Source organism: Xenopus laevis, chromosome 1L, assembly GCF_017654675.1.
Source record: "Xenopus laevis strain J_2021 chromosome 1L, Xenopus_laevis_v10.1, whole genome shotgun sequence".
Lineage (NCBI taxonomy): Eukaryota > Metazoa > Chordata > Amphibia > Anura > Pipidae > Xenopus > Xenopus laevis.
The window spans coordinates 115,357,607-115,384,024 of record NC_054371.1 but is presented as its reverse complement, the minus strand read 5'-3'; the positions used below and the strand labels follow the sequence as shown (position 1 = coordinate 115,384,024).

Sequence of the window (26,418 nt, the reverse complement as noted above, 5' to 3'; positions counted from 1 at the left end):
ACGACCAATCTTCCCCGAATGCCTCCCCTCGCTCTGCGCCTGGCTAAAATGAAAAATCGCCTGCGCTAATCACACGCGGCGATTCGTTTTCCGAAGGCGCCCGAAGTTTCCTCGTGAGGCAACTTCGGGCGATTTCGGAAAACGAATCGCCGTGTGTGATTAGCGCCGGCGACTTTTCATTTTATCCAGGCGCAGAGTGAGGGGAGGCATTCGGGGAGAAAAGTCGCTGCGATTAGTCGCCAGGCGACTAAATCTCCCCAAATCGCCCAGTGTGTCCCTACCCTAAAAATCCAAATCTTGGAATTTAACATATAATGGATTGTAACGGTAACACCCAAAAAGCTTCCATTTAGAATATAAAAAGGGACTCTGGGCCTATAACATTTAAAGGCTGACTGTGTACAATTTACATGTATATGTTTATGATCGCCTACATTCATTTTGTACGACATTCTCATAAATTCAGCTTGGCATGTGTACATTGTAAAACTCGTAACTGCTATGAAAAGTGCTGTACAGTACTGTTGTAGATCAATCTATAGGTTTAGTCTAATATATTACCACACAAACATTTAAAGCATGGAATCCTGTGCCTGATCCCCATCTTAACTTTTTCTTCTTATAAGAAACAAACATACATAAACTGTGGGCTCTATGGGACAAGGACAGTCAGTTAATATTACATCAGCACTCTACACAATGCTGTTTCTGCATGAATCTAAACAAAAACCTTTAGCTTTCCAGTTTTTCACTATATACTGTGGTAAGATTACCAGATTTTGTGAAACCCAAAAGGGCTGAACTCATTGCACATTATTTAAATGCAACCAGTTTACATTCAGTGCAGCCCGGGAATATTAGTTTGTTATGTGACCCTGATTCAAGTGGTCTTTTAAACTTATGCTTTTGTGAATCATGCTCAAGAAAGCCTTACCTCTGCAGGGCTGGCAAGTGACCAGACCCAGGAAGCCCAGAAGACTGATCTTATTCATTGGTTCAGTGTAGTTTGACCATGCTGTATCTATGTGCCCATCCCTACAGCATTCATCCCATGTCACTGAGCTAAGCAGCATCCTACTGCATGTGGAATCTGTACCCTGGAGCAGCCAGCATGTACCACCTAAGGATTATAACATTATCAGTATATTGACCGATCTCTCATATTCATGAATTGCATATACAAAACAGATTTTTGCTGTGGTACATGCCATATTTACAAAAGAAGGGTGTGTACCTTGGAAGGGTATTGGTACAGGAAGGGGACCAGGGCCTGAATAGAGTAGTAGTAGCAATGACAGTACATTTATAGCTTTGCAGATAATTTTTTTTTATTTCGAGTCAGTGAACCCCATTAGAAAGCTGGAAAGTATCAAAAGAAGAAGGCGAATAATTCAAAAAGTAAACACTTATTGGTTATTAATAAAAGTCCAAATTTATCTCGATATTTTCTGCTACAAAGTCCGCTCGGGTTTTTTACGCTTATTTATTATTACATTTTCCCGAAAATTTGCTTTGTGGGAAAAACACAGATTTTCACGTTTTTTTCGGATGTTTCATCCGATTTTCAGGATTTTTTCGGATTTTCACCCTGAAAACTTTAGGATATTGCACGAAACCCAGCGCACATCAAAAAATCATTTGGATTTCTCCCATTGACTTATAAGCAATCTCGACAGGTCTGATATGAAGGATTTTCTGATTCTGACTTTTCCATCCTCGGGGTTTAATAAATTCTGAAAAACTTTTGATTTTTTAAAAGTCAGATTTTATAAAAAAAAGAACAAATTTTTCGTGATTCTTGCATTTGGAGTATAGTAAATAACCCCTTTAGAGGCACATTTATCAAGGGTGGAATTTCAAATTCATGTGAGTTTTTTTAAAACTCCCATAAACTCGAAATTCAACCAATTGAAATGTATTAATAAATTCGAATTTTCTCAGCTCGTATGAATTGAATCTACCGAAAACTCAAATCAAATTAGAATCAAATTTAAAAAACACGATTCAAGTTCTTTTCTCCGAAAAAAACTAGAATGTCAGGAAGGCTGCAAACATCACCAAATTGATCCCTGGACCTCTCCCCTTTGATTTATACAGTAATTCGGCAGGTTTTAGGTGGCGAATAGTCGAATTTGAGTTCTTAAAGGGCCAGAGTATGATAAATCTCAGAGTTCGAATTAAAACTCGAATCGGGTTTGGATAATTTAAAATTCAAATTAGAATTAACCACCCCCTTTAACCTAGTGGTTTTCAGACCTTCTTGGATTCAAGCCCATATTAATAACACTTTTGTTTAGACCCCTTTTATCTAAGAAAAATATACAAATATATTAAAACAATGTCACATCCACCAACCAACTACAGTTAAATTATATCCAGGACAGCAAAACCAGTGTTGGACTGGCCCGACGGGACACCGGGAAAATATCTGGTGGGTCCCGACCCTCATGGGCCCCCGCCGGGCCAGAACCCCTCTCTAAATTTTTATATTTGAAAAAAATAAATTTCCCGGCGCTGTGCAGCGCCGCTGTTGCGCATGCGCACTGAGTGGCTTCCTTGCTGAGCCGGCGCATCACAGTGGGGGACGGGTGGCCGGAGGGGGGCCCTCGGCAGCAGTCCCGGTGGGCCCTGGTCCCCCCAGTCCGACCCTGCCCAAAACTCATCTGTATTAGCATCCAAACAGTCCATAAATCTGTGCACAATTCAAACACCCATGTCCTGGCCCATATTGACACACTTTTAATAAGCAGGCATAGTTTATGTCTAGTGACAGACTTTCAGTATGTATAATTTTGATGTAATTTCATGAAAATCTGATGCCGCATTCTGAATAAAAAAAGATGACTAATGCAATGATTTTGTGACTAGTACTTTATTCCTTTTTTTTTAAACAATACATAAAAGGGTAAACTTATTCTGCACACAGCCACAAAATGAACAAGGGACAGGAAGAAGTGCAACAATGCTTGTTTTCTAAACACCTACTTGGGGACATTTGTCTTTTGGCCAAACTGCACTGTATGTTAGGACAATGTATGCATTATAAGAGTTAGAGTATGCTGATCTGTGTGTGAATTAGCATGATGTGAAAAAGTAAGTATGATGATTTGAGTCAAAAGTGAGCTCATCTGACTATTTGAGTATGCTCATTTATGTAAGTATAAATAAGCCCTAAGACAGTCCTAAGACAGCTGCTTACTAGTGAATACCCAGTGGCGGAACTACCAGTGTAAGGAAGGCTTACCCTGGTGGCCTAGTGGGCAGTGGGGTCCACCGCCGCGTTCTCGGCGTGGACGCCCGCTGCGCTGCTTCCTTCTCCTGTGCCGGCTTCCTCTAGGGCGTGCGCCGCGCGCACGTTCGTCATTTAAAGACGCAGTCTTTCCACGCCAGCGCGCAATTAGCGCGAAATTCAAATGTATATAAAGCCCATTTAGATTACAGGATCTTGCCCCTTGTTAGGTTCAATTAGCTTGTTCCTGGGTGTTTATTCCTAAGTGATTCCTGTTTGATCTACTGTGTTTGACCCTTGCCTTCCTGCTTACTACTCTGACCTCTCCAATCCTGACCTTGCCTGTCTGAAACTATGTTGATATCTCCAATCCTGAAACCTTGCCTGTTCTCCTATTATTCTACGATCTATATCCTGATTCTGGCCTGTCTGCCTATTCTAACTGCTTGTGCTGGCCTGGCCTGCCCGTTTCTGGTGGTGTTCTTCCTTCAGTATCCTGGTGAGACAATCGTGCCCCTTTGCTAGTCCAGAACTGTTAGCTTTGCTCCTCTCTCTGTTAAGACCTGGCGGCATCCAATTAGCCGAGGGCTCCTCCCGAGGTGAAAGGCGGCGGTGAAAGGCAGAAGTGAGAACCGAGACCAGGGAGCTTAGCTTGGGTTCTGGATATAGGGTGCCGAACGTGACAGTACAACGGGCCCTTGAGACGGAAGAAAATAGAAGAAGCTCCCGCTGTTCCGCAAACCACTGAACTGTTGCATTCGACCCTACTGTCTTGATGAACAGGAGGGAAGACAGAACTTTATTATTCAAGGTCTGCGGTCTCTTTCCGAGAGGTTGGAGGCACAGCAATCTAAGATTCCTGAGGGGTCTGTTCCGTCAGTTACTCTGGGTAATAGAGGTTTTTCCCATCACCCAAAAATCCCCTTTCCTGATAAGTTTAGTGGGGATAGGAGTAAATTTTTTGTTTTTCAAGAGGCATGTAAGTTATACCTCAGTTTTTTTCCCTCACAACTTCCCTACTGGTGAGGATGAAGTAAGGTTCGTTATGACCTTACTACAAGGTGACTTCCAGGAAAGATACACTGGCACACAAGGTAAATTGCAGTGCAGGGTAACCCCTTGCTGTTTATTTGTGCGGACGTGCGACGTTTCGGGGCGAGCCCCTTTCTCAAGCAAGAGAAAGGGGCTCGCCCCGAAACGTCGCACGTCCGCACAAATAAACAGCAAGGGGTTACCCTGCACTGCAATTTACCTTGTGTGCCAGTGTATCTTTCCTGGAAGTATTCGTTTGGGGATTGCCGTACCCTGTACTCTGTGCACCAGGTTATCTTCTAACAGAAGTGAGGAGTGTGCTCTGCTTCATCCTTGTTCCAGTCTTACTACAAGGTGACCCACAAGTCACCCACAACTCTGTCAAGGGAAAAGAGTTATTGAGGAGTATTGTACAGAATTCCGCCGCTGGTCAGTTGAGACGGGGTGGAATGATACAGCTCTTCGTAGTCAATTCCGGGTGGGTCTTTCTAGCTCTGTCACAAATAGCCTGGTTAATTACCCTCCTTCATCCACTTTGGATGGCCTCATGAGGTTAGCCATCCAAACTGATAGGAGGCAAAGGGAAAGATGAGCTGAGGGGGATACAGATTTCCCTACTACATGTAATGATGAGTCACCAACTCCCTCGTTTCCTAAGCCTCAGGGGGAACCCATGCAATTGGGGGCTACACGCTTGTCCTCCGAGGAAAGGGCCATAGGCGATCCCTGGGTCTATGCATGTATTGTGGGGATAAGGGGCATTTCCTTAAAAATTGTCCCAAGAGGCCTGGGAATTCTCAAAACCTTTGTGGAGAAGCGAAGCTCCAATTCGCCTCAAAAAAGTTAGTACCTGTAGTTTTGTCCTGGCCTGGGGGTTCAGTTACAGTTTCAGCTTTGGTGGATTCTGGGGCGGGGGGAAATATTTTAGATGCTGCCTTCGCAGAAAGGTATAATATTCCCCTTCTTCCCCTCACACCTCCTATGAGGATTTCTGCTATTGATAAAAGCCCACTGGGGTCAGGTTTGGTAACCCAAAAATCCAAGGCATTATCCATGTGTGTGAACAATTAGCTTTTCACTTTCTCGATGGTTCCTCGTCCCCGTTAATTCTGGGGTTACCATGGCTACAGGTACACAACCCCCACATTGATTGGGTAACTGGGAAGGTTATTCAGTGGGGTTCCTAGTGCCAAGATTCATGTCTAGCTTCCACTCTAATGGTAGCAGGTACTTCCTTAGAGAAACTCCCTTCTGTTGAGCATAGCTCTAAGTCTCGTTCTGGGGTACGTAGTTCCCTATCGGCAGTTACATCCGCTCAAAAAAGAGCAGTAGATAAGTCCCATAGGGAAGTATCCAAATTTCAGGTTGGGGACTTGGTTTGGCTATCCACAGGGAATAACAAGCTTAAAATTCCAGCTCTTAAGCAGGGGCCCAAAATTATAGGTCCATACCCTATTGTGGAGATTGTGAACCCAACCTCTGTCCGCCTTGAGTTACCTGAGATATTTCTGTTATCTAACTTGTTTCATGTTTCTGTGTTAAAACCAGCCATACAGGTCCACCAACAATCATGTCCTCCTCCAGTGTTGGTGAAAAGTCTGGTCAAGTCTGATGCCAGGGTAGACCACCTTAGGAGACAGTCCCATTCCAGGGCAGCGGGGTCCGCGTTCTCGGCGTGGACGCCCACTGCGCTGCTTCCTTCTCCTGTGCCGGCTTCCTCTAGGGCGCGCGCTGTGCGCACGTTCGTCATTTAAAGGTGCAGTTGAGCTGGCGTCAGCACGCCAGCGCGCAATTAGCGCGAAATTCAAATGTATGTAAAGCCCATTTAGATTACAGGACCTTGCCCCTTGTTAGGTTCAATTAGCTTGTTCCTGGGTGTTTATTCCTAAGTGATTCCTGTTTGATCTACTGTGTTTGACCCTTGCCTTCCTGCTTACTACTCAGACCTCTCCAATCCTGACCTTGCCTGTCTGAAACTACGTTGATATCTCCAATCCTGAAACCTGGCCTGTCCACCGATTATTCTACGATCTATATCCTGATTCTAGCCTGACTGACTATTCTAACTGCTTGTGCTGGCCCGGCCTGCCCATTTCTGGTGGTGTTCTTCCTTCAGTATCCTGGTGAGACGATCGTGCCCCTTTGCTAGTCCAGAACCGTTAGCTTTGCTCCTCTCTCTGTTAAGACCTGGCGGCATCCAATTAGCCCGAGGGCTCCTCCCGAGGTGAAAGGCGGAGGTTAAAGGCGGAAGTGAGAGCCGAGACAAGGGAGCTTAGCTTGGGTTCTGGATATAGGGTGCCGAACGTGACAACCAGTTTGCACCCAGGCCCACACCCCCTTGGGGGCCCAACTGGCAGTTAGCATACAGGTGGACACGCAGCAAAGATCTTTTCTGGAGGGGGTGAAGGCCACATCATGAGTAATGATATGTTTAGCCATACAAATTGTGGATAAAACTACAAGAGTTGGTATACTCAATGGATAAATCCACTCCAACCAAAATGTGTAGTATGTGAAATAATATCAGAACACCCTTTTCTGCCAATCTTCAGATCAGGTCTCAATGGGAAGAAAAGAGAACAAAACCAACATAGAGTAGTAAATAACAGTGGCGGAACTACTGGGGGAGCAGGGGGTGCTATTGCACCAGGGTCCGCACCCCATTGGGGCCCACCGGTGGTTCATGCTCCTGCGTATACACCAAGAAGATCGCTTCTGGAGGGAGGTGGGCCCGACGCCACTTAGTTACTGGTAAATAATGACATATAAAATAACAAGAAAGTTCCAAACAATATCAAAGTTTGGGAAAAATCAGTCAACCAATGTTTTTCTCAAGGATTCACATATGTATATTTGATTTTGATTTGTAAAATCAAATCCTAATCAGACACAGGTTGGGGCACACATCCCCGATGTGAATATACTCATAGGGGTACATTTACCAAAGAGTCAAGTTAGAGGTTGCCACAGTCCTCTAGAGCAGGGCTGTCCAACTGGCTGCCCGCGGGCCGCAGACCCCCCCTCATGTGGCCCTACACATCAAAGTCTGCCTGCTGTGTCTGTTTACTATATGTAAACTTTAAAAGGTATCACTACAGAGATTAACTGGCCCCTGCATCGTCTAAAACTTTAAATTCAGACTAATCCCCTGTATTGCTCACACCTGTGATCCCCCTGTATTGTTCACACCTGTGACACCTCTATTGTTCACACCCCTAAAGCCCTGTACTGTTCCACCTGAGACCCAGACTGAAACTGCCCACATTGTTCACCTGTTCACACCTTATACAAAATGCTAATGGGACACCAGCACTGTGTCACTGTATGTAGTACATTTTAGACTGGTCCTAAATTCCTGTCTCCTGCTCTGTTCTGCCTTCCCTATGCTCCCTGTGTGTGTCATACTTTGGTATTTGTTCTGGGGGTTTGTTAGCATAATGAAAATTATTGTAAGTGGCCCCTAAGGTGTTTAATCATATGCTGGGGTACTGTATTATACACAGGGGAGGAGGAAGCATATGGATTTATGGGTATGTCTTAATATGACTTAGCTTTTTTCACATATGAGTGGCATCCTTGCCAGGGCAGGCACAAGGTAGTTTGGCACCCAAGGTAAGAGCTTCAATCAGTGCCCCCCTGTCCTGCATTACCATTTCCCTCCTTACCATGATGGTTTTTAAATAAAGAGAGCAAGAAAATGTACAACACTTTTTCATTTAAATTACTGCCCCCTGTACCTGTACCAGCAAGCTCAGCAGCCATCCATCATACAGCCCTCCTGCAGCCATCAGATTGCCCCCAATCTTTACCTGTGCCAGCAGCAGCCAAAAATAAATCTGATCACATCATATTGCCCCCAAGTATATATGACACTGTGCCACCGCCCTGCCCAGCAGCAACAGCAAACATATGGGCGCCAAATCTGTACCTGGCTGTGCCAGCAGGAAGCTTCACACTTTCACAGTAATAGAAAGAAAGTCTTGAGTTCAGTGCAACTATGCATGGCTGAGAGCAGCAAGCACAAGCCACACCAAGCAGCCCCCCAGCTCTCTGCCTCTCTCTGTCATCCAACACATCAGTGATGTCATTGACGCGTGTATGCACGTTGCGCTGCACCGCACAGAATGAGCTATTACTTGCCGGCAGGAGGGAGAAGGGGAAGGAGATGGATTCCACCCAACTGGGTGACCATGATTACTGAAACAAATTATTAAATAAACGCTTGAAAAAAGTGCGCCCCTCAATGATAGCACCCTAGACAGCCGCCTACTCTGCCTACCCCAACCATTTGTTTTTTGGTGTGCTATTAATGTGGACATGGTCTTGTGGTAACATGGGTGTGGTTAAAAGTGGGTGTGGTCTAAAAACAGGGAGTGGCTAACACTGGCTTCCGTTCTCGGCCCTCCACCATGTAGACTGGAAAAATTCCGGCCCTCGGTACCATAGAAGTTGGACAGCACTGCTCTAGAGTAAAATCCCGACACTCTCCATTCATTTCTATGGGATTTTTAAAACAGTATTTATCATTGGGCGAAAGTGAAAGTTCATCCTTTGATAAATACGAGCGTGGCGGAATTTCACTCTAGTGGACTGTGGCGATCTCTAACTTCACTTTTGGTAAATATACCCCCTGGACTTGCTGTGATAGTCCAGCATATAAGATCTAAAATGATCATCTATGTTTTGCTTCCAAGCTTGAGGCAAAAACTGCAGGTTAAGTAAGATTTTACATATAGATGTGTGGGAATTAAAACCAGGTTTGATAGAAAATAAAAGTCTCACTTACAAGCAGTCTGTAACAAATGAGCCTCATGTATCAGGTAATTGTTCTCAAGTCTCTCCACCATATTGTGCACTAAAGTCAGTCAGTTTGGCTTTCAGCTGCATCCAATCACTGCTTTTAAATTGTGGAGTGACTTGGCTACATACTTAAAATACATCTTAGACTTCTTATCTTTCTTGATCTTAAAATAGGAGTGTTGGTGCAGCATTGCAAACAATCATGTTCAAGTAAAAGATCACTGTACTCAGTTTGAGAAGCACTCGGGCGTGGGACCCATTCGTTTTGGGAACAGCTGGATGATAAGGATAAGTGGGTGAGTCTTACATCTCGACCCACAGCCTATTTGTTTCTAGCTACGCCCGTCTGGCGAGAATCACAAATTTGACTTGAATTCATAGCTGCTGACAATAGAAATAACACAGCTGCTTCCGGCTGACTCATTTGGCCCTGGTACTGTTGAGTTTATGAGTGGACCCTCAATGCCAGACCCTCTGTTAGCACATTTGTATCTGTCATATACTGATTCATCCTAAATAGTATGTAAAGAAAAAGTGAAATGTGTATAAGGAGAGTGTGGACGGATACAATGTATTTTGCAGAAAGACAACCCCTTGACTGAAGCAATAACTACTCTGTGTAAATAATGCAAAATGTAGTAGATTTAGACAAATCAACTCACCTGAATTTTTCAGGAGTCACCATGATTTGAGCCCATCACCCAGTCACCTGTTATCTACTGTCAGTAATTTGCACGAAAACCTAAATAACTCTGTCCACTGAAATAAATAGAATCCACAGGTATTGTCCAAAGCAGTAGAGCATGGCAAGGAGAATGGTTAGGATGGAACAGAGGTGGGGTTGGGACTGGCATTGCCAAGATGATCACCACAGTCAGGGCTGTTTCAAGCCTTGGTGGGCCCTGGGCAAAAAGCCAAATGATGGGCCCCACGAGCTCGCCGAGCTCTACGCGCGGCAATTTCTTTTTTTTTTTTTGAAGGACACGCCCACTTTTGCCACACCCCCTAAACACACCCATTTTACCCAAACACAACCCAGATGTAGATAACAGCATATTAACTAAAGGCATACCTGTATGACTACTACATAAAATTGATCAGCTTATTAACCCAAGCTGTCCCAGTATAATCACTGTAGAAATCACTGAAAAATGTCCAATAAGCACTCCATTAACGTCAGCCCTGCCAGTAAGACCATTTTGGGACGGAGGTTCACCTTCCAGCAGGACAATGACCTGAAGCATACAGCTAAAGCAACACTCGAATGGTTTAAAGGATAACTAAAGCCTACTAAAGAAGTAGGTAGAAATGTTGTACATGATGTTTTGTGCTTCTGTACCAGCCCAAGGCAACCAAAGCCCTTTAGCAGTAAAGATCTGTGTCTCCAAAGATGCCCCAGTAGCTCACCATCTTCTTTTCTGCTGATTCACTGCACATGCTCTGTGCTGCTGTCACTTACTGAGCTTGGGGACCCACTCACAATATACAGTACACATAGAATAGAAATGTCACAATATAAGGTTAATTAGTAATTAATACAGATAATTACTACATGGCAGCACAGAAATCTGTTCAATTAGCATCAGAGTTTAATAATCAGTCCTGTAGCATCAGCTTATATTACTGACCAACCTAATTTTCTGATGGATAATTTGCGACAACCCCTAAATTTAGCTTCTCAACAGCTGCTCAGAGCCCACTGAGCATGTGAGTGTCACAGACACTTTCCAAGATGGTGACCCCCCGTGACAAGTTTGGAGCCCTGGGTCATTGCTGCTATTGACAAGCTGAAACTTTAGCCTTGTGCAATAAGTTCAGTATATAAAATATGGCATTTTTAGCCACAATCATTTTTAGTGTTTAGTTCTCCTTTAAGGGGAAACATTTAAACAAAAATTACAGTGGGTGGATGCCAGGTGGCTCAACACGACAAAGTACACTTGGCTGGGTACCACCACTGCTGCTCGTAGACTGCCTTGTCATGAGGTTGGTTGATAAGCAAGAATAGTCATTACAGACAGTCTGTAATACTTAGTAACAGTACTGCAAATTCTCCTGGGGCTTCACTATGAGGACATTTCTATTCACTTAACCTCCTAGCTATTACCGAAAGCTCACTTCTACTGACACTGCTTCGACCTGCTGCCCTCTCCTATGGAGGTTTCTCATTTTGTTATACCTCTAGATCTAGAGATTGTTCTCATGCTATGCCACTTCTCTAGGAAAACTTTTTTACCACCTTTATGCTGATTACACCTAACTCTAACTGTCCAATCATGACCTCTCTCCTTCTGTCCTTTCCCAAGTTACAGATTGCCTTTCTGCTGTCTCCTCCTGCATATCACAGTCAAAGGGTGTTTTTTCTCTGCAAAATACGTTTCCCACTGTTTTTGCGGTGACTTTTTTGTGTAAAATATGGTTCAATGGGCATTTTGTTGCTATGTTTGTTCGCACAGAAAATTTTTATGGCCCAATTTTGCAGCAATTTTGCAAAAATATTATCCAATGGCAAAATGTAGCATTTCACTGCAAATCCATTCTAGGTGAAATATTTCATTTACCACTGCTTGCTAGGAAATGTGCTATAATGATGAAAGGAATAGGCCATGGATGCATGAGTTCAACTGTAGTAGCTACATAGTGGCTTAGCATACACATATCAAGCTGTTCTGGGGGTAAAAGACAATTGCTTACTATTGCAATTACAATAAATTTAAAATGATTAAAAACTTTGGGGCCTGTCCTGATATGGCCTGTATTTCGATTTGGAAATAATGGGAGGAATAACAATAAGCCAGTTTTATCAGTTAATTAAATTTACCAGCATGTTTTTGGAGTTTGAGAAGAAACTTGAGTATTCAGAGAAAAAATAAACAGTACAAATCGTGCTCTGGGCAGTATTGAATCCAAGATCATAGTGCTGAAAGGCATGTAGTGCTAATGATTGTGTATTTTTACTGTATTTTGTTAACTCATTTCTATTTTCTGCTACTACTGTTAAGATTTCTTCAAAATATAATAAAAATATGTGTATTATTTGTTATTATGGCAATGGTTTAACTGGTAAGTCATTATCATACACAATTTGTACAATCTATCATAATTAGGTTATTAAAATAAATTAGGGACCCTTTGCTACAATTGTGACAAGGGATGACATCATCAAAGCAAGGGTCAAGAGTGATTTTATTGTCATTTCATCCATATACATTTGTACAGTATACAGTGAAACGAAACAACGTTCCTCTAGGAACATGGTGCTACACACAACATAGAAGTAATGGATAACAGACAAAAAGTGTAAGTGCAAAAATATGCAACTCCTGCAAGACAGGACAGCATAGTGCAAGGACAGGACAAGACAGTGCAAACTCAGCAGATGTAATATGTTAAGTAAATAATGCTAAATGTCAGACATGATGGTTGTATCATTGTGATATGATAGTAGTAAGAGCACGATAAAGAACACGATAAAGTGCAGATGTGCTCATAGTGAACAATTGTATCCAATAGTTATTTATTTATACAATGGCGTACAATGGCTGTGTAATGTTGTGGTAAGGTCAGATGGAGTGTTATAGTAAGGTCAGATGGAGTGTGTGTGTGAGAGAGATCTGTCCAGTCCCTGAGTATTCAGGAGCCTTATGGCTTGGGGGAATAAAATGTTACACAGTCCGTTATTGAGGGCCCTAATGTGTCTGTACCTTTTTCACCCAAGCCCATAATAGAATAAACAATATTCTTTAAGCTAGGTGACTATTAAATAGCAAAATCATGCAGCTTTACATCACAGAAAACAACAATAAATTGTTAGTGCAAAATCTAAAGAACAGTGAGGGTCATTTATCAGCACTTAAGTCACTTTGCACCTGCCCAGCATTCCATAGCAACTAATAAACGATTAGCTTTTTTTCAGTCATCTGCAAGTGGAACAATGAAAGCAAAAATGATTTCAATGGGTTACTGCCCATTTACAAAATAAACCCCAATGTCTATGTTTCATTAAATAAATGATTAATATAAAAATATTGAATCCTCAACCAGCATTTTGAACAAGAGTAAGCTGGCACATACATCTGTCAATTTATATAATATATGCATAATTGTGCCAGCAAACTGCTTCAAAGTTTGTCTAGTGTTGTGTAATGTCTTACATACACCATGTCTGTGGTAAACTTAAATGTGGCAAAAAAACGTATAAAAATAAAAGCATGCAATACAATTTTCTGTTAACCATTTGATTTTAAATAAATGACACTCTCCATACTTGATTATTATCGGTCTCCTCCTTTCTTCCTCTTTTTCTGGTCTATAACAAATTTATTAAATAAGATTGTGTTATGGTTTGGGTAGCCGAGGATGAGTAGAGTATAACATTGCTTTATTAGCAGGCTCTCATGCAGGCATTACACAACAATAACTTTTAAGCTGACAGGAAGTATGCACAGTGTATCTTGAGCACAGTGACATCTACAGGCCATTTGTATCAAACATCAGGTTAATGGAGTGTCCTTTGTCAGCAGATGCAGTACTGACACTGACAGTGCATATAAACTTGTTTTATGCAGTGTAGGTGAATCGCTTAGCTTAGCACTGTATTTTGCCTGTGACTGTGCATTATTAGGCCACAGTGCTGAATTCACAATCTGTACATTCCCAGCAGTTCCCTGACTGAGAGTTTTAGCCTCTGCCACGGCTGATTCAATTTGGCTAGCAACTGTATTAGCCTTTGCAAGGGTTAAATCCTGCTCTAGGAGCAGTCTCTCTCTAATGCGAGGTGAGTTTGTTTTTTCCACTATTTGGTCTCTTAGCATTTCATCTGTTAGATTCCCAAAGTCACAGGTAACAACCAGCTCTCTCAAAGCTGCTACAAACTGTTCTGTGGATTCGCCATTACGTTGTCCATGTTGGAGGAATTTATACCTTTCAGCAACCACATTTACTCTTGGCACGAAAAAGTTCTTTATAGCAGTAAGAGCAGTTACATAAGTCTCATCAGGTAATGCTAATGTATAGAATATACACTGTCCCTCTGCTCCCAGGCAGTGAATAAGTAAAACACGCTTTCTAGCAGCAGAAATCTCCCCTAAGTCAGCAGCAATAATGTAATTTTCAAACATACAGTTCCAAGCAGTAAAAGGTATGGTAGGCTCACCAGGGTTTGGAAGAAAAGGTGCAGGCTGCTGCAGAGGTAGAAGAGCCCTCCTTGTCGCTATTTGTTATGTTTTGGGTAGCCGAGGATGAGTATAACAGTGCTTTATTAGCAGAGTCATGCAGGCATTACACAACAGTAACTTTCACTTTTAAGCTGTCCAGGAAGTATGCACAGTATAAGTATGAGCACATCTACAGGCTATTTGTGTAAACACCACAGATTGCCTTAATTAAAGATGTGTAGGCCTGACCTAATACCCAAAATGAAAAGTCTGATGTAGAGATATACTGACAGTAAAGACTACCATTGACTGTGTACTAGGTGTTATGTTCCTTTTTGAGTATAACTGAACTGGATGCACAGATCCTAAAAGATTAAGGGGCCGATTCACTAAGCTCGAGTGAAGGATTCGAATGAAAAAAATTCGAATTTCGAAGTATTTTTTTGGTACTTCGACCATCGAATTGGTTAAATTCGTTAGAATACGAACGAAATCGAACGAATCGAACGAAAAATCGTTCGACTATTCGACCATTCGATAGTCGAAGTACTTTCCCTTTAAAAAAAACTTCGACCCCCTACTTCGGCAGGTAAAACCTACCGAAGTCAATGTTAGCCTATGGGGAAGGTCCCCATAGGTTTGCTAACCTTTTTTTGATCGAAGGATTTTCCTTCGATCGTTGGATTAAAATCCTTCGAATCGTTCGATTCGAAGGATTTAATCGTTCGATCGAACGAAAAATCCTTCGATCGATCGAACGAACGTTTAGCGCTAAATCCTTCGACTTCGATATTCGAAGTCGAAGGATTTCAATTCGAGGGTCGAATTTCGAAGTATTTTTTACTTCGAAATTCGACCCTTAGTGAATCTGCCCCTAAATGTATAATTTTACATGTGGAGAATGATTTACAAATTGTCACAGTTGGTGAAAAAACATGATTGCATCAAAAAAAAAAGAAACAAAATGTGAACTAGTTTTTTTTGTTGAGTATTAGCTTAAAGGAACAGTAACATCAAAATATTATAAGCACTGTAGAACATGGTGTTATCTGTTTTCCACTAATTACCCTGTGCCATATAGCCTTTTTTCAGTTTCCGCCATTGCTAACAGTAACGGTAACATGATATTTTCATTAGTTTAAAACACTTTCATTTTTTGGTGTTATTGTTATTGAAAAATGCAACATAATATTCATGGTCACAAGTGACATTGCAAACATTGCACACAAGTGAGAATGACATTGTTCAAGTTTTTCTAGTGAATTTTCTTGTTTTTTTCTGAAATCGGGACTATTCAAGGTTTCAGAAAATATTCTCAAGTATATTCGTGATTGCCATGTTTTTTCTTGAATTGCAAAATAATTCATTCAATGTGAATTTTGGTAAATCTGCCGCATAATAAATGTACATTTAAAGATGAGGTGGCACACTTCATATAGAGGGTGGGCTCAGTTTGTAGCATACAACTATGGACACTTAACCTGATCATTTTAATATTACTTAATTCTTAAACCCAACTACTTAGTTTCTCCAATGACCTCTAACTTCCGCCTTCCTAGTAAACTTCTGACATTCAAACCTGCAGGACCTGCAAACCACAGAAATTCCCTGCCTTTGAAATTCATTGCCACACAATATGAGACATTTCCCTATGGTGCAGAGTTTCAAATGTTCCATTAAAACTCACCTCTTCTGCCAAGCATACACACTACTATATTAACTTATAGCAGCTCCCATACAAAATCCATCAGTTCCTACAGTTCATAAATATATCACTGCTCCTACAGATTGTAATCCCTTATGGGCAAGGCCTTCGTTACCTACTGTCTTGGGCACCATCAGTGGAGTTCAGGGAGAATGCTCTACAAAAATTCCACAATTATTTTGGTGAAATGTTGTAAACACCAAAAACAAGCCACAGTAGTCTAACTGAACAGAGTAAAAGCTGGAAAGTTTGTACCAATTAGGTCTGTGCCTCTGTGAGTTTTGGGGGTCAGGGCATTATCACTTTTCTAACAATAAATTCAAGTGTAGGCTACAACAAGACAATAACTGGATACTACACTCTATGCCCACTAAAGCATAGTACTAGGAAACTGTGGGAAGCATATTCTTTGACATTAAAACTCTCAGGTACAGTAAATACATAGCAACTAGTGGTGTGCCTGGGGCACTTACTGTGGGGCTCCCAGTGTGGGGACCTGAGTCGGGGGCTAATTGCGACCCTTTTTCAAATTTACACCGGCCCTCAGCCTCCATCATGAAATTAATAATAATGAGGCCACCCAGCACATCAGGATGCGATCAGGAATCCCATAGCAGAAATATTAAGGCACATAAGTGAAATGATCTACCACTTGGTATATACTGCTACCTGTGTGCTGAAGGTGTTGGCAATAGACACATACTGGAACGTAGAGACGTGCTGTTTTCGCATACTTCTTTAGGTTTCAATAGACATACTGTCGTACCAATACAGTAAACTAAAGAAGTATGGCGTCACTATGTGCCAGTACGTGCCTATTTCTAACACCTTCATCACACAGGCAGCAGTATAGCTCAAGTGGCAGATCATTTCACTAATGTGCCCAAATATTACTGCTACGATTACTCGATTCCTGTAATTTAATGTTAATGGTTCAAAGAATGTCAGACTGAATGGTCGGCCCCCACCTCACCAAATCTGGCCCTCGTTGCAAAAAGGTTTGGGCACCCCTGAACTAAAGACTATCAAGGTTAGGGTAGTTTTCTCTGGAGAAAATGTGCTTACTTTCACATCTGCTGATATCCCATCCATTAGCGAAAATATTTTTGGACATTATTAGGTGATCTGTACCCTGTTAGCAACAAAAAATCCTATTTCTAACATGCTACAAGTAGCAGCAATAAATATATTCCTTGTGTGACATAAACATAAGGGGAATGGCACACAAGCAGACAAAATGCCTCTGTCCTGTATGCAGAAACACGGAGCACCACAGGAATGAAGTCAGGAGTAGTAATAAAAATCCAAGAATGTATTAATCCATTAAAAGCGGCACATCATGGTAGGAACAATTAAAGAACCATAGGCTTAACGCGTTTCATGGCTATCCAGCCACTTTCTCAAAAGCACCTCTGTCCTCCTGACACCACTCCAAATGTTATATAACGACAAGTTGCTGCCACTGTTCTCTGCCAGAGGGCAGTGGTGGTCAACCATCCCTTGTGTCATAGCCTCAAAGATTAATATTTTCAAGATCTAATGGGTCAGCTAAATTAAAAAGTTTCCAGGAATGTATACGCTGCCATATTTAAATATTGACTGATTCAGTAGGTTGTTAGTAGAAGCAAATACATGACCCTTAATAATGGGTGGTGAGACTAAATAAGAACATGCATATTGCACGTGTATATACAATAGGCATTTAAATAAGTGCAAGAGCGCTCATTTAGATTGTACTTCTTCCTCAGTTGTGGCTATGCTCTCCACCATATGCCGGACAAAAAAATCTCCCTGCCCCATATGAATACAGCTTGCCAAACATAAGAAGTGTTGTATTTTTAGGGGTAGCCACAGGTGTCAGCATTCTGTGTACAAAGCTTGCCTGTGTTTAATGTGTTATTAACAAGAGAATAAAGGCTTTTCAAAAACATGAAAGTATTAAAAAAGGTGCAGGTAAGAAAACCTTTGCTTTCAGAGACCCAGAATTACAGGAAAAGTAAAGGCAAATTCAATTGGGGGTGCCACTATGTTAGTTTTAAGGAGTGCTGCTACCATGAGTAAAGTTGGGTAACACGCCTCAGGCGGTAACCTGCACATTAACAGGGGCAGAAAAGATCCAAAATTCCAATTTGTCAATTGGAATATTGCCTCTTCTAGCTCTGAGAAACTGCATTTGAAGCTAAGTGCAGGGGAAAGGGGGGCAGCAAAGGAAAGGCCACCTCAGGGCAGCAAGGGGTATAGAAACACTCATGTTAGTTATCCACCAGTGAGTTAAACTTAATATTAATTAAAGTAGCATAACTGATTCAAAACCAATTTTTGCACAACAAGATGGAATCTTTGTCTGAATGGACACGGGCAAATTTAGTTTAGGTGTCAGTATTTTAGACATCCTACCATAGAATTCAAACAGCAAGTTTTACCAGCCCAGTGCTCCTTTTAGGGAAAAAATGCAGTGGTTCAGGGAAAAAAGGTTATAGAGCACAAAGAGTAAGTGAAATAAACTTAGAAAGCAATAGTTGTATGGGACAAAAGAAGTTACATTTGCGTTCCTTTTGGGTAAAATGTGTGTTCCTGAAACCACAAAAATACTGTGGTGGTCATGATCCGGACACAGGCAGTCCGGAGTCCAGCGCTGGCAGAGCCAAACAGGACTATGACCATTAAGCAGACAGTAAGGAAATTACTCCTTTTCACCCTGCACAGAATTTGAAAAGCAAGATGTAGGCGAGTGTAAATTGTATGGTTCATGGAACAATAAGGAGTTGCAGTTATAAAGGTAATGGTAATGCTAAAGTAAGAAAAGGTACAGAGCAGCAAACATAGGCAAATGTGTGAATAAATATGGAGGTCAGGTTTAGGCACCCTATGGTACAAATCCCACCAAGCTTCTTATACAATACACGGACTGCTATTATTTGGTTATAAAAATATTGCACATCTCTATATAACTTTCTGGCCCTATAGAAAGAGATTTTATATTAAAGATTATGAGATTATAATATCAAGGCTGACAGAGGAGGCTGCTTATTTTAGTACTGCTACAGTTGGAGCATAAAACATATCCTTAGCATGTCATAAAAGGCTTAATACAACAGGAGTTTTGAGAAAGTCTGTGTAAAATGAGAATGATGCATGTGCAAGGACAGAGACACACAGGGAAAAAAGGTAGGGCACGTTTTGGTGGGGAAGTTGTACAAAATCTGCAAATGGAAGTATGTTACTGTCTATGACCATGGAAAGGAGACACCTATGAACACGGTCGGAGGCATGTGGTAGTAATTTGAATTTCCTTGCAGAATGTGAAGTGTACTGGGTGGGTTGTGAGAGCAATGAAGGGAATATCTGTGCGCAGTATGAGTGAGCAGCAATGGAGTGGCTGCTTGGTGGCTTTGAGGGCTGTGCAGCAGTGGATTTTGCATGTCATGTGTCCATGTGGCTGGAGAATTTCATGGAGGGGTCTGCATACAGAAGCCAAGGATATATGTGTAAGGAGTTAACTGTGTGCTTAGGTGTGTGTAGGGGAGGGAACATATATTTGAGGTGTGTGTTTATTTACAGTGAATGGTCAGTCAGTGCCTGTGGGGATTAGAGATGGGACTGCTAGGGGAGGGGTCTGTGTCTATGTGTAAGGGGTGCAGAGGACACTTTGGATGGGGAACAGGAGTTGAAGGCGTCAGTGACTCACCAGACTGCAGTGTGTCACCTCCTGGAATTGGGTGGCCCCGGGTAACAGTGCAGAGCAGAAGAGGGAGCAGCAGGAATTGCAGCATGGCACAGGAACTTCCCTTCTCCGCTGTGTCCCAGGACCTTGCCAAAGGCTCTGTGGGTGCAAAGCCTGTCTGGGTGTTGTCTGAGTGCCTGAGAGGGGCTTCTGCCTCTTTCCAAGTGCTGTCCTCCCTTGTAGCTCAAGTCTGCCTTTATTGGGAGTGCCTGTAGTGTGTCTGAAAGGTATCTGTGTGCCTCAAGTCTGTATGTGCCTCTCTATGAGGGTTGTGTGTACAAAAAATGTATGTGTCCCTCCCCTGTTTGTCTCTCACTTTTCTCTCTGTGCTCCCAGTCTCTCCCTCTGTGTGCCTCACAATCTCTCCCAATCTGCCCTCAGTCTAGTGTTTAACTCTCCCCCCTGTCTGTGCCCCTATGTCTGTCCCTGTGTCTAAGTGCTGTCTGTGTCTGTCTAAGAATTGTGTGTACAAATCTCACTCTGCCCCCTCCTCTCCCCTACTCTTTCTTTCCCCTTCTTTGTCCCCTCCTCTCCTCTTTTTCTCCCCTCTTTTATTCTGTCTGCATGTCAGTCTGTGGCCCCCTATATGTCTTTTTCTGATGTTTATTCACCTGCCTGTTTATCTGTCAATGTGTCTGCCCTGTGTCTGGCTGTGTTTAGCTAGAGAAGATTCTGTCTGTCTGGAAATGTGTCTGTCTGACTTTCTCAGCGTAGTTATGTTAGAAGATTTCTGTAACTTTATGTACTTGTCTGTAGTATGTGAGTTTGTGTGTGTCCTCCTCAGTTGCTTGGTGGTCTTGTGAAATTCTTCCCCTATGTCTGCTTCTTGAGTCATAAACTCCAAGGGCTTGTAGTGCGAACTGCGTCTGCTTTTGGCTCATTCTTTCAGCATGTGGATCCTGCTTTTTTGAGCAAGCATATAGTTTCATTGTTACACATATGCCCCTTTCTATGTGTGTTTGTTTGCCAGGGAGCCAGTCTTTGCACATTTGCTGCAGAATGCAGATTTAGTTCCTGGTGTTTTTGGATTTATTTGGATTTATACTTATTTAAGTAATGTCTGTCTTTTTATATAAATGCTCTGTCTGTCACCCCATCTACAGTATGTCTGCACACCAGTGTTGGCATGTGGCTACGGCTGAATATGTGTGAATTGTATTTTATATGCATAATATTTAGCAGGATCTGTTTTTGTCACCTTGAAATCAGAACCTTGAGTGCCTGTCTGTTACCTTCTTCATGCAATATTAGGTTACTAACATTGTAGCTATAAACTGATCAGATGTGGGAGACAGCACATAAAGGAATCATTTGCTGAATAATTTCAGAGTTTTAAAAGAATGCAAGATTTAACTTTTTAGCTGACAAATCCACCATAAAGAAATTCAAAATTTTATTATCTGCATCGCGGTTTTATTCTCATGGGACCCTGATTATGGTTGGGAATCACCTTTGTGATCTAAGAATTAGTTTAAAGTGGACCCGTCACCCAGACATAAAAATCTGTATAATAAAAGTCCCTCTTAAATTAAATATGAAATCCAATTTCTTTTTTTTATTAAAGCATTCATAGCTGTTGTAAACTCATTTAAAAATATCAGCTGTCAATCAAGTATTGCCTACCCCGCCTCTATGCCTAGGCGGGGAAAGCAATTACTTTCACTTTCCATTCAGCACTTCCTAGATGTCACCGCTCTCCCCACATTCCCCCAGCTCTCTTAACGATTTAATTGTGTAACCAGGACATGGGGATGGACATTGGGTCCCTGTCCCCTGGTGCACAAACAAGATTCTGAGATGATACAAGACTTGCCTTAATAACAGTGTCCACAAAATGGCTCCTGCCTGCTTGCTATAATTATGAATTCCCAGACTGATGGAAACAAGATTCAAATAATTTATACAATGTAATTAAAGTTCATTTTGCTTGACTAACATGATAAAATAGGATTTGGATAATTTTGTTTGGGTGACGGGTCCCCTTTAAAATGAATCACGCATCTCGTTTTAAGTAGTATTGTTTAATGTAACAGGAAATATTGCTAAATCAAACAGGGTTGTCAAGACCCACCCTAAACAGCAAGGGGGCTCGTTTGTATGTCTGAACCCACGTAGATTAGCAGCACTCCAGAAGTTACTGATTATAGGGTATACTTTAATTCCATAAACAAAATATAATAAATATTTATAATTGTATGAAAAATTAAAATTTTAGCTGCAGAGATTGGGGTTTGATTTGATGAATAACAATATCCAGTAGAAGTATAGATATATATTATATATTATTATACTTATGCAATTGGACTATTTTATTACTTATTCTTTATTGGACTGGTGGATTCGGTTGTGCAACTTGCTTGAAGCAGAATGACGGAAGTGTTCAAACTGCCAAGTGATAGAAATAAGTGCGAATGCCAGAACAACGAAAAGAAGTGACAATATCACTTATTGTCCTTGTAACGCAGCAATGTAAATGTTGAACTCCAGTCACAGACTTTGTTCCAGATTGTGTTATGAAGTTGCTAAATTACAATTTCTTCTAGGTGCTTGCCAAGAACTAGGTGAAGTAATAACAGTGATGTATTAAACAAATAGATTGGATATCCCCCTGGTTTTAACAGATCCAGAAAAAAAGCATAAAAAGAAAAAAAATCTAAAGCTGTCTTCAATTGGAAGGGTAAAACGTCCTCTGAAAGGGAACACAGAGCACTACTTGGATCAACATGTTTTATACATATTAATACCGGTAATCTGTTCTCTGATTTGTTTAACCCATACTGAAAACCATTTGTTGCCAGTACAACGTCTCAAGCTTTTCAGGGATAAAAAAAAAAGGTTTAAACCCATTTACTCCAATACTATTGTTTATCTTTATTTCACAATCTATGATAAACTGAATGTACTGTTTTGTCTTATGATCCCATATAAACACTAGTGAAAACAAACAGTACACCAAAAGCCTTTCTTCATATCTGAAATCTCAAATTTTTTCCTTAATTTACTCACCTATACATCTCTGGACTTGCTCAAATTCCATATTGTGCATTGAAGACTAGAAGTGCACTGCATATTGTAAATGAGGCAAGTGCTTTATATGTAGGCAGAATTATACAACAAAGCCACTCCTACTCCCACTCTAGTAACCACTGTAAAAAAGCATTCTTAAGATCATTATAAGTCTTCATTAGCAAACAATAATAGACAGCTGAGAAAAATGACACTTCTCAACATCTTGAATATTCATAATATTGTTGAATATAAATAGCTTTAACTAAGATAAAGGAAAAGTTTCAGTTATGAAACTTTTTAGGAGGCATCACTGTCAGGGGAGGAAATCAGGGACATACTGTAGCTGCCATAAAGTAATATCAGAGATTATTTATCTTGAGATTTTTATTTAAATGCCATAGATTATGTATAAAGCTTTAAAGGAGACATGCTGTGTGAAAAACAAGAATGTGCCAGTAGATTATACTCTTTTAAATATAAAGTACATATTCATATTCATGGAAAAGCTTTGGCAGTAATTCATTTATAGTTTGCAGGGAAGCATTACATTTTCAATCATTTACCACCTGCATCCTGTGGGGGCCTGTACAGACCTGTTGGTAAAGTACAACATGAATTTCCAAGGGCTCTCAACTAATATTTGACCGGACCAAATCAGATTGGGGGGGGGGGGGCATGAATTAGCCCCATAATCAGGCCAGTAAATGGAAGTCTCTTGTGTTTCTTGCTGACTGTGTTGCTTTATTATGACTGTGCTGGTTCTCTGCACTAAAAATACATTTGCACTTGAACCTTTTATTGGGACGGAGATCTAGCATTATTGCTTGCATTGTTTAATCCTTCTTGTAACCTAACGGTAATTCTTATACACCTTCACAAGTATTTAATATTATATTTATTCATGTATTTGAATTTTTTTTTCTACATTTTTAAACATATACTATTTTAAAATGACACTGACAGTTATAATTATCTAACTAAGGTCATTTACATGTGCAAATCTTTAAAATAATAGAATCACTTTTTAGAAAAAGCAATCTGCATTGCAAAATGTTGGCTCTGCTGAACAGTTCTCTATTATTACTATAAAATACTGCAAAGAATTTGGTCAGACTCATTATCTAAGAAACCAGTCTGGTTTGCATTCTAATTGACTCTAGGGGGCACATTTACTAAGCTTGAGTGAAGGATTCGAATATAAAAAACTTTGAATTTCGAAGTAATTTTTTGGGTACTTCAACCATTGAATAGGCTACTTTGACCTTCGACTTGAATGATTCTAACTAAAAATCGTTCGACTATTCGACCATTCGATAGTCAAAGTACTGTCTCTTTAAAAAAAATTCGACTACATACTTTGCCACTTTAAACCTACCGAGCTCAAATGTTAGCCTATGGGGACCTTCCCCATAAGTTTTGTAAGCTATTTCTGACCGAAGAAAAATCGATTCGAAGGATTTCATCGTATGATCAAACGATTTTTCCATCGATCGATCAAAGTATTTGCGATAAATCCTTTGACTTCGATATTCAAAGTCGAAGGATTTTACATAGAGGGTCGAATATCGAGGGTTAATTAACCCTCGATATTCGACCCTTAGTAAATGTGCCCCTAGGTGTATGGTTTCTCCTTTGAAACAATATGCTGCTGTAGTTCTCCAATACTATGGAATGGCATCTCAGTTGTTGAGATTAAGAGGGTTTGTTACATTGCCGACCTAAGTGATGCACAGCTCCTTCATTACCTACCATTAAAAGAGCAGTAATCTTTAAAATAGTAGATAGTCATTCATTTAGATTGAAAGCTACATTCTTTGGGGCAAATTCACTAAGACGCGAAGCGCCGAACGCTAGCGTTAATTCGCTAGCGTTTGGCATTTTCGCTACTGCGCAAATTCACTAACGAACGCTGGCGTAGTTTCACTAGTGTTACTTCGCAACCTTACGCCAGGCGAATCTTCGCTAGCGACGAAACTACGCAAATTCACTAACTTGCGCAGTGTAGTGAACGCTACCTTTTACGCTAGACTTCCTTCGCCACCTCAGACCTGGCGAAGTGCAATAGAGTAGATAGGGATTATTTAAAAAAAAGTCAAAATTTTTTCTAAGTCCCAAAAAACGATGGCGTGTTTTCTACATGATGGCTGAAAAAGATCGAAAAATTTTTGGGGCTCCCCTTCCTCCCCCCTACATTTCCTGACTCTTGGCAACTTACCTAGACAGTGGGCACATGTGTAGGGCAAAATAAAATTTTTATTTGCAGATTTGAAGGTTTTCTAGGCATTTGTAGTGCAGATACGTGTTCCTCCATTGAAATTTGAATTTCGCGCCGTATGCAAATTAGCCTTCGCTAGCGCAACTTCGCTTTATATAGCGAAACAACGCTAGCGCAACTCCGCAACCTTACGCTACCCCTGTGCGCAACTTCGGATTTTAGTGAATTTGCGAAGCGCTGGCGAAACTACGCCTGGCGAAGTGCGGCGAAGTTGCGCCTGGCGCAAGTTCGCATCTTAGTGAATTTGCCCCACTATTTCTAACCTTAGCAGCTGTTATTTTTATGCCTATAATTGTCATGATGAATAATAATTGTCTTTTATGCACTTTAAAAAAAGATCTTTAAGCGGCAATATTTATTATAATTCTTATAAATATAAAGGGGGAAACAGAAACTGTCTTTGTGGTGTGGTAGAGTGACTAGGAAAAGGTGGAAAAAGGTCACTCTAGCCTTTAATTTCTCCCCAGGTACTGAGTTAGGCTCCAGGAAGGGAGTTATGAAACAGAGAATCAGCGCTCTGTTTAAAGACTTTAGTAGCCAGAGACTCCATTCTGCAGATCCAGTCCAGAGATTGGAGTTCACCTTCCACAGGAAAGCTGTCCTGTGGAAAGGCTATTTAAACTTAATTAGAATCAGGGCACAGCAGGTAGGAGACCTGGCTGTGTGAGGAACTTCCAGAGGAGCTGGGAGTGCTGCCTGATCCTGCCAGAAGCAGAGGGAGCCCGTGGCTGTGACTAAGAGCCAGAGTTGTTGTCTGTGTGGGACATTGGGGAAAAGCCAGGAGGCTAAAAGGTTCACTCCAAGACTGTGAATACAGGGGTGAGCCATAACAATTGTTTTGTTTGCTGGTAGTCCACAAGGGGCCCAGCCTAGTCAGGGACTGCTCCAGAGTTGGAAGGTAGTGCCCAGTGGGCTAGGTTTTACTTTATTATTTGTTTGAATGATAAAATGGTCACCCTTGTGTATGTGGATTATTGACTGTCTTTGAAAAGTGGGAAAATAAACCTGTATTTTCCTTGAAGAAGCTGTGTGTCCCTGTCTTCATGCTCCTTTTTCCTATGCTGCCTGCTCGCCATTGACTAATCCCCCTAAAAGTTACGTGTTCAAGCCGCCAGCTTTCCACAGTGAATATAGTCAAAGAGTACCTGACTTCAAATCTTAGTTGTGATCAAGTACAAGGTACTGTTTTATTATTAAAGAGAAAAAGAAAATAATTTAAAATGGTCTATGGGAGCTTTTGAAAGACAGGATTCCAGATAACAGATTCCATACCTGTTTCAGTTTCACTACCAGATCCACTCTCTTAAACATGAAACCATTTTTAAAAAGGAACAATATGTAACTAGTATAAACTGAAACAACACAAATTGAATGTATTTTATTGTGTATATTTACTCATAAAAAAGCTGTTTCTGGTTTATTCAAGAGGATATTATTCAAAGATGTAAACTCACTGCATACTTGCCCTTCATACAAATCACTTAGATG

At 41.1% G+C, this 26,418-nt stretch overlaps 1 protein-coding gene across 2 annotated transcripts in view; it reads right to left on the bottom strand.

The window, feature by feature from the left end:
* fstl3.L (follistatin like 3 L homeolog) overlaps positions 1–22,779 on the bottom strand; it is a 30,267-nt gene extending 7,488 nt beyond the window's left edge. The window contains exons 1-2 of one of the 2 annotated variants that reach the window (XM_018250916.2): positions 22,653–22,779; positions 935–1,120 (exon numbers count right to left, since the gene is read on the bottom strand). In XM_018250916.2, the coding sequence (XP_018106405.1) occupies positions 935–1,120; positions 22,653–22,692 (226 nt within the window). In that variant the 5' untranslated portion in view covers positions 22,693–22,779. 2 annotated transcript variants of the gene reach the window in all.
* Positions 22,780–26,418: the final 3,639 nt, after the last annotated feature.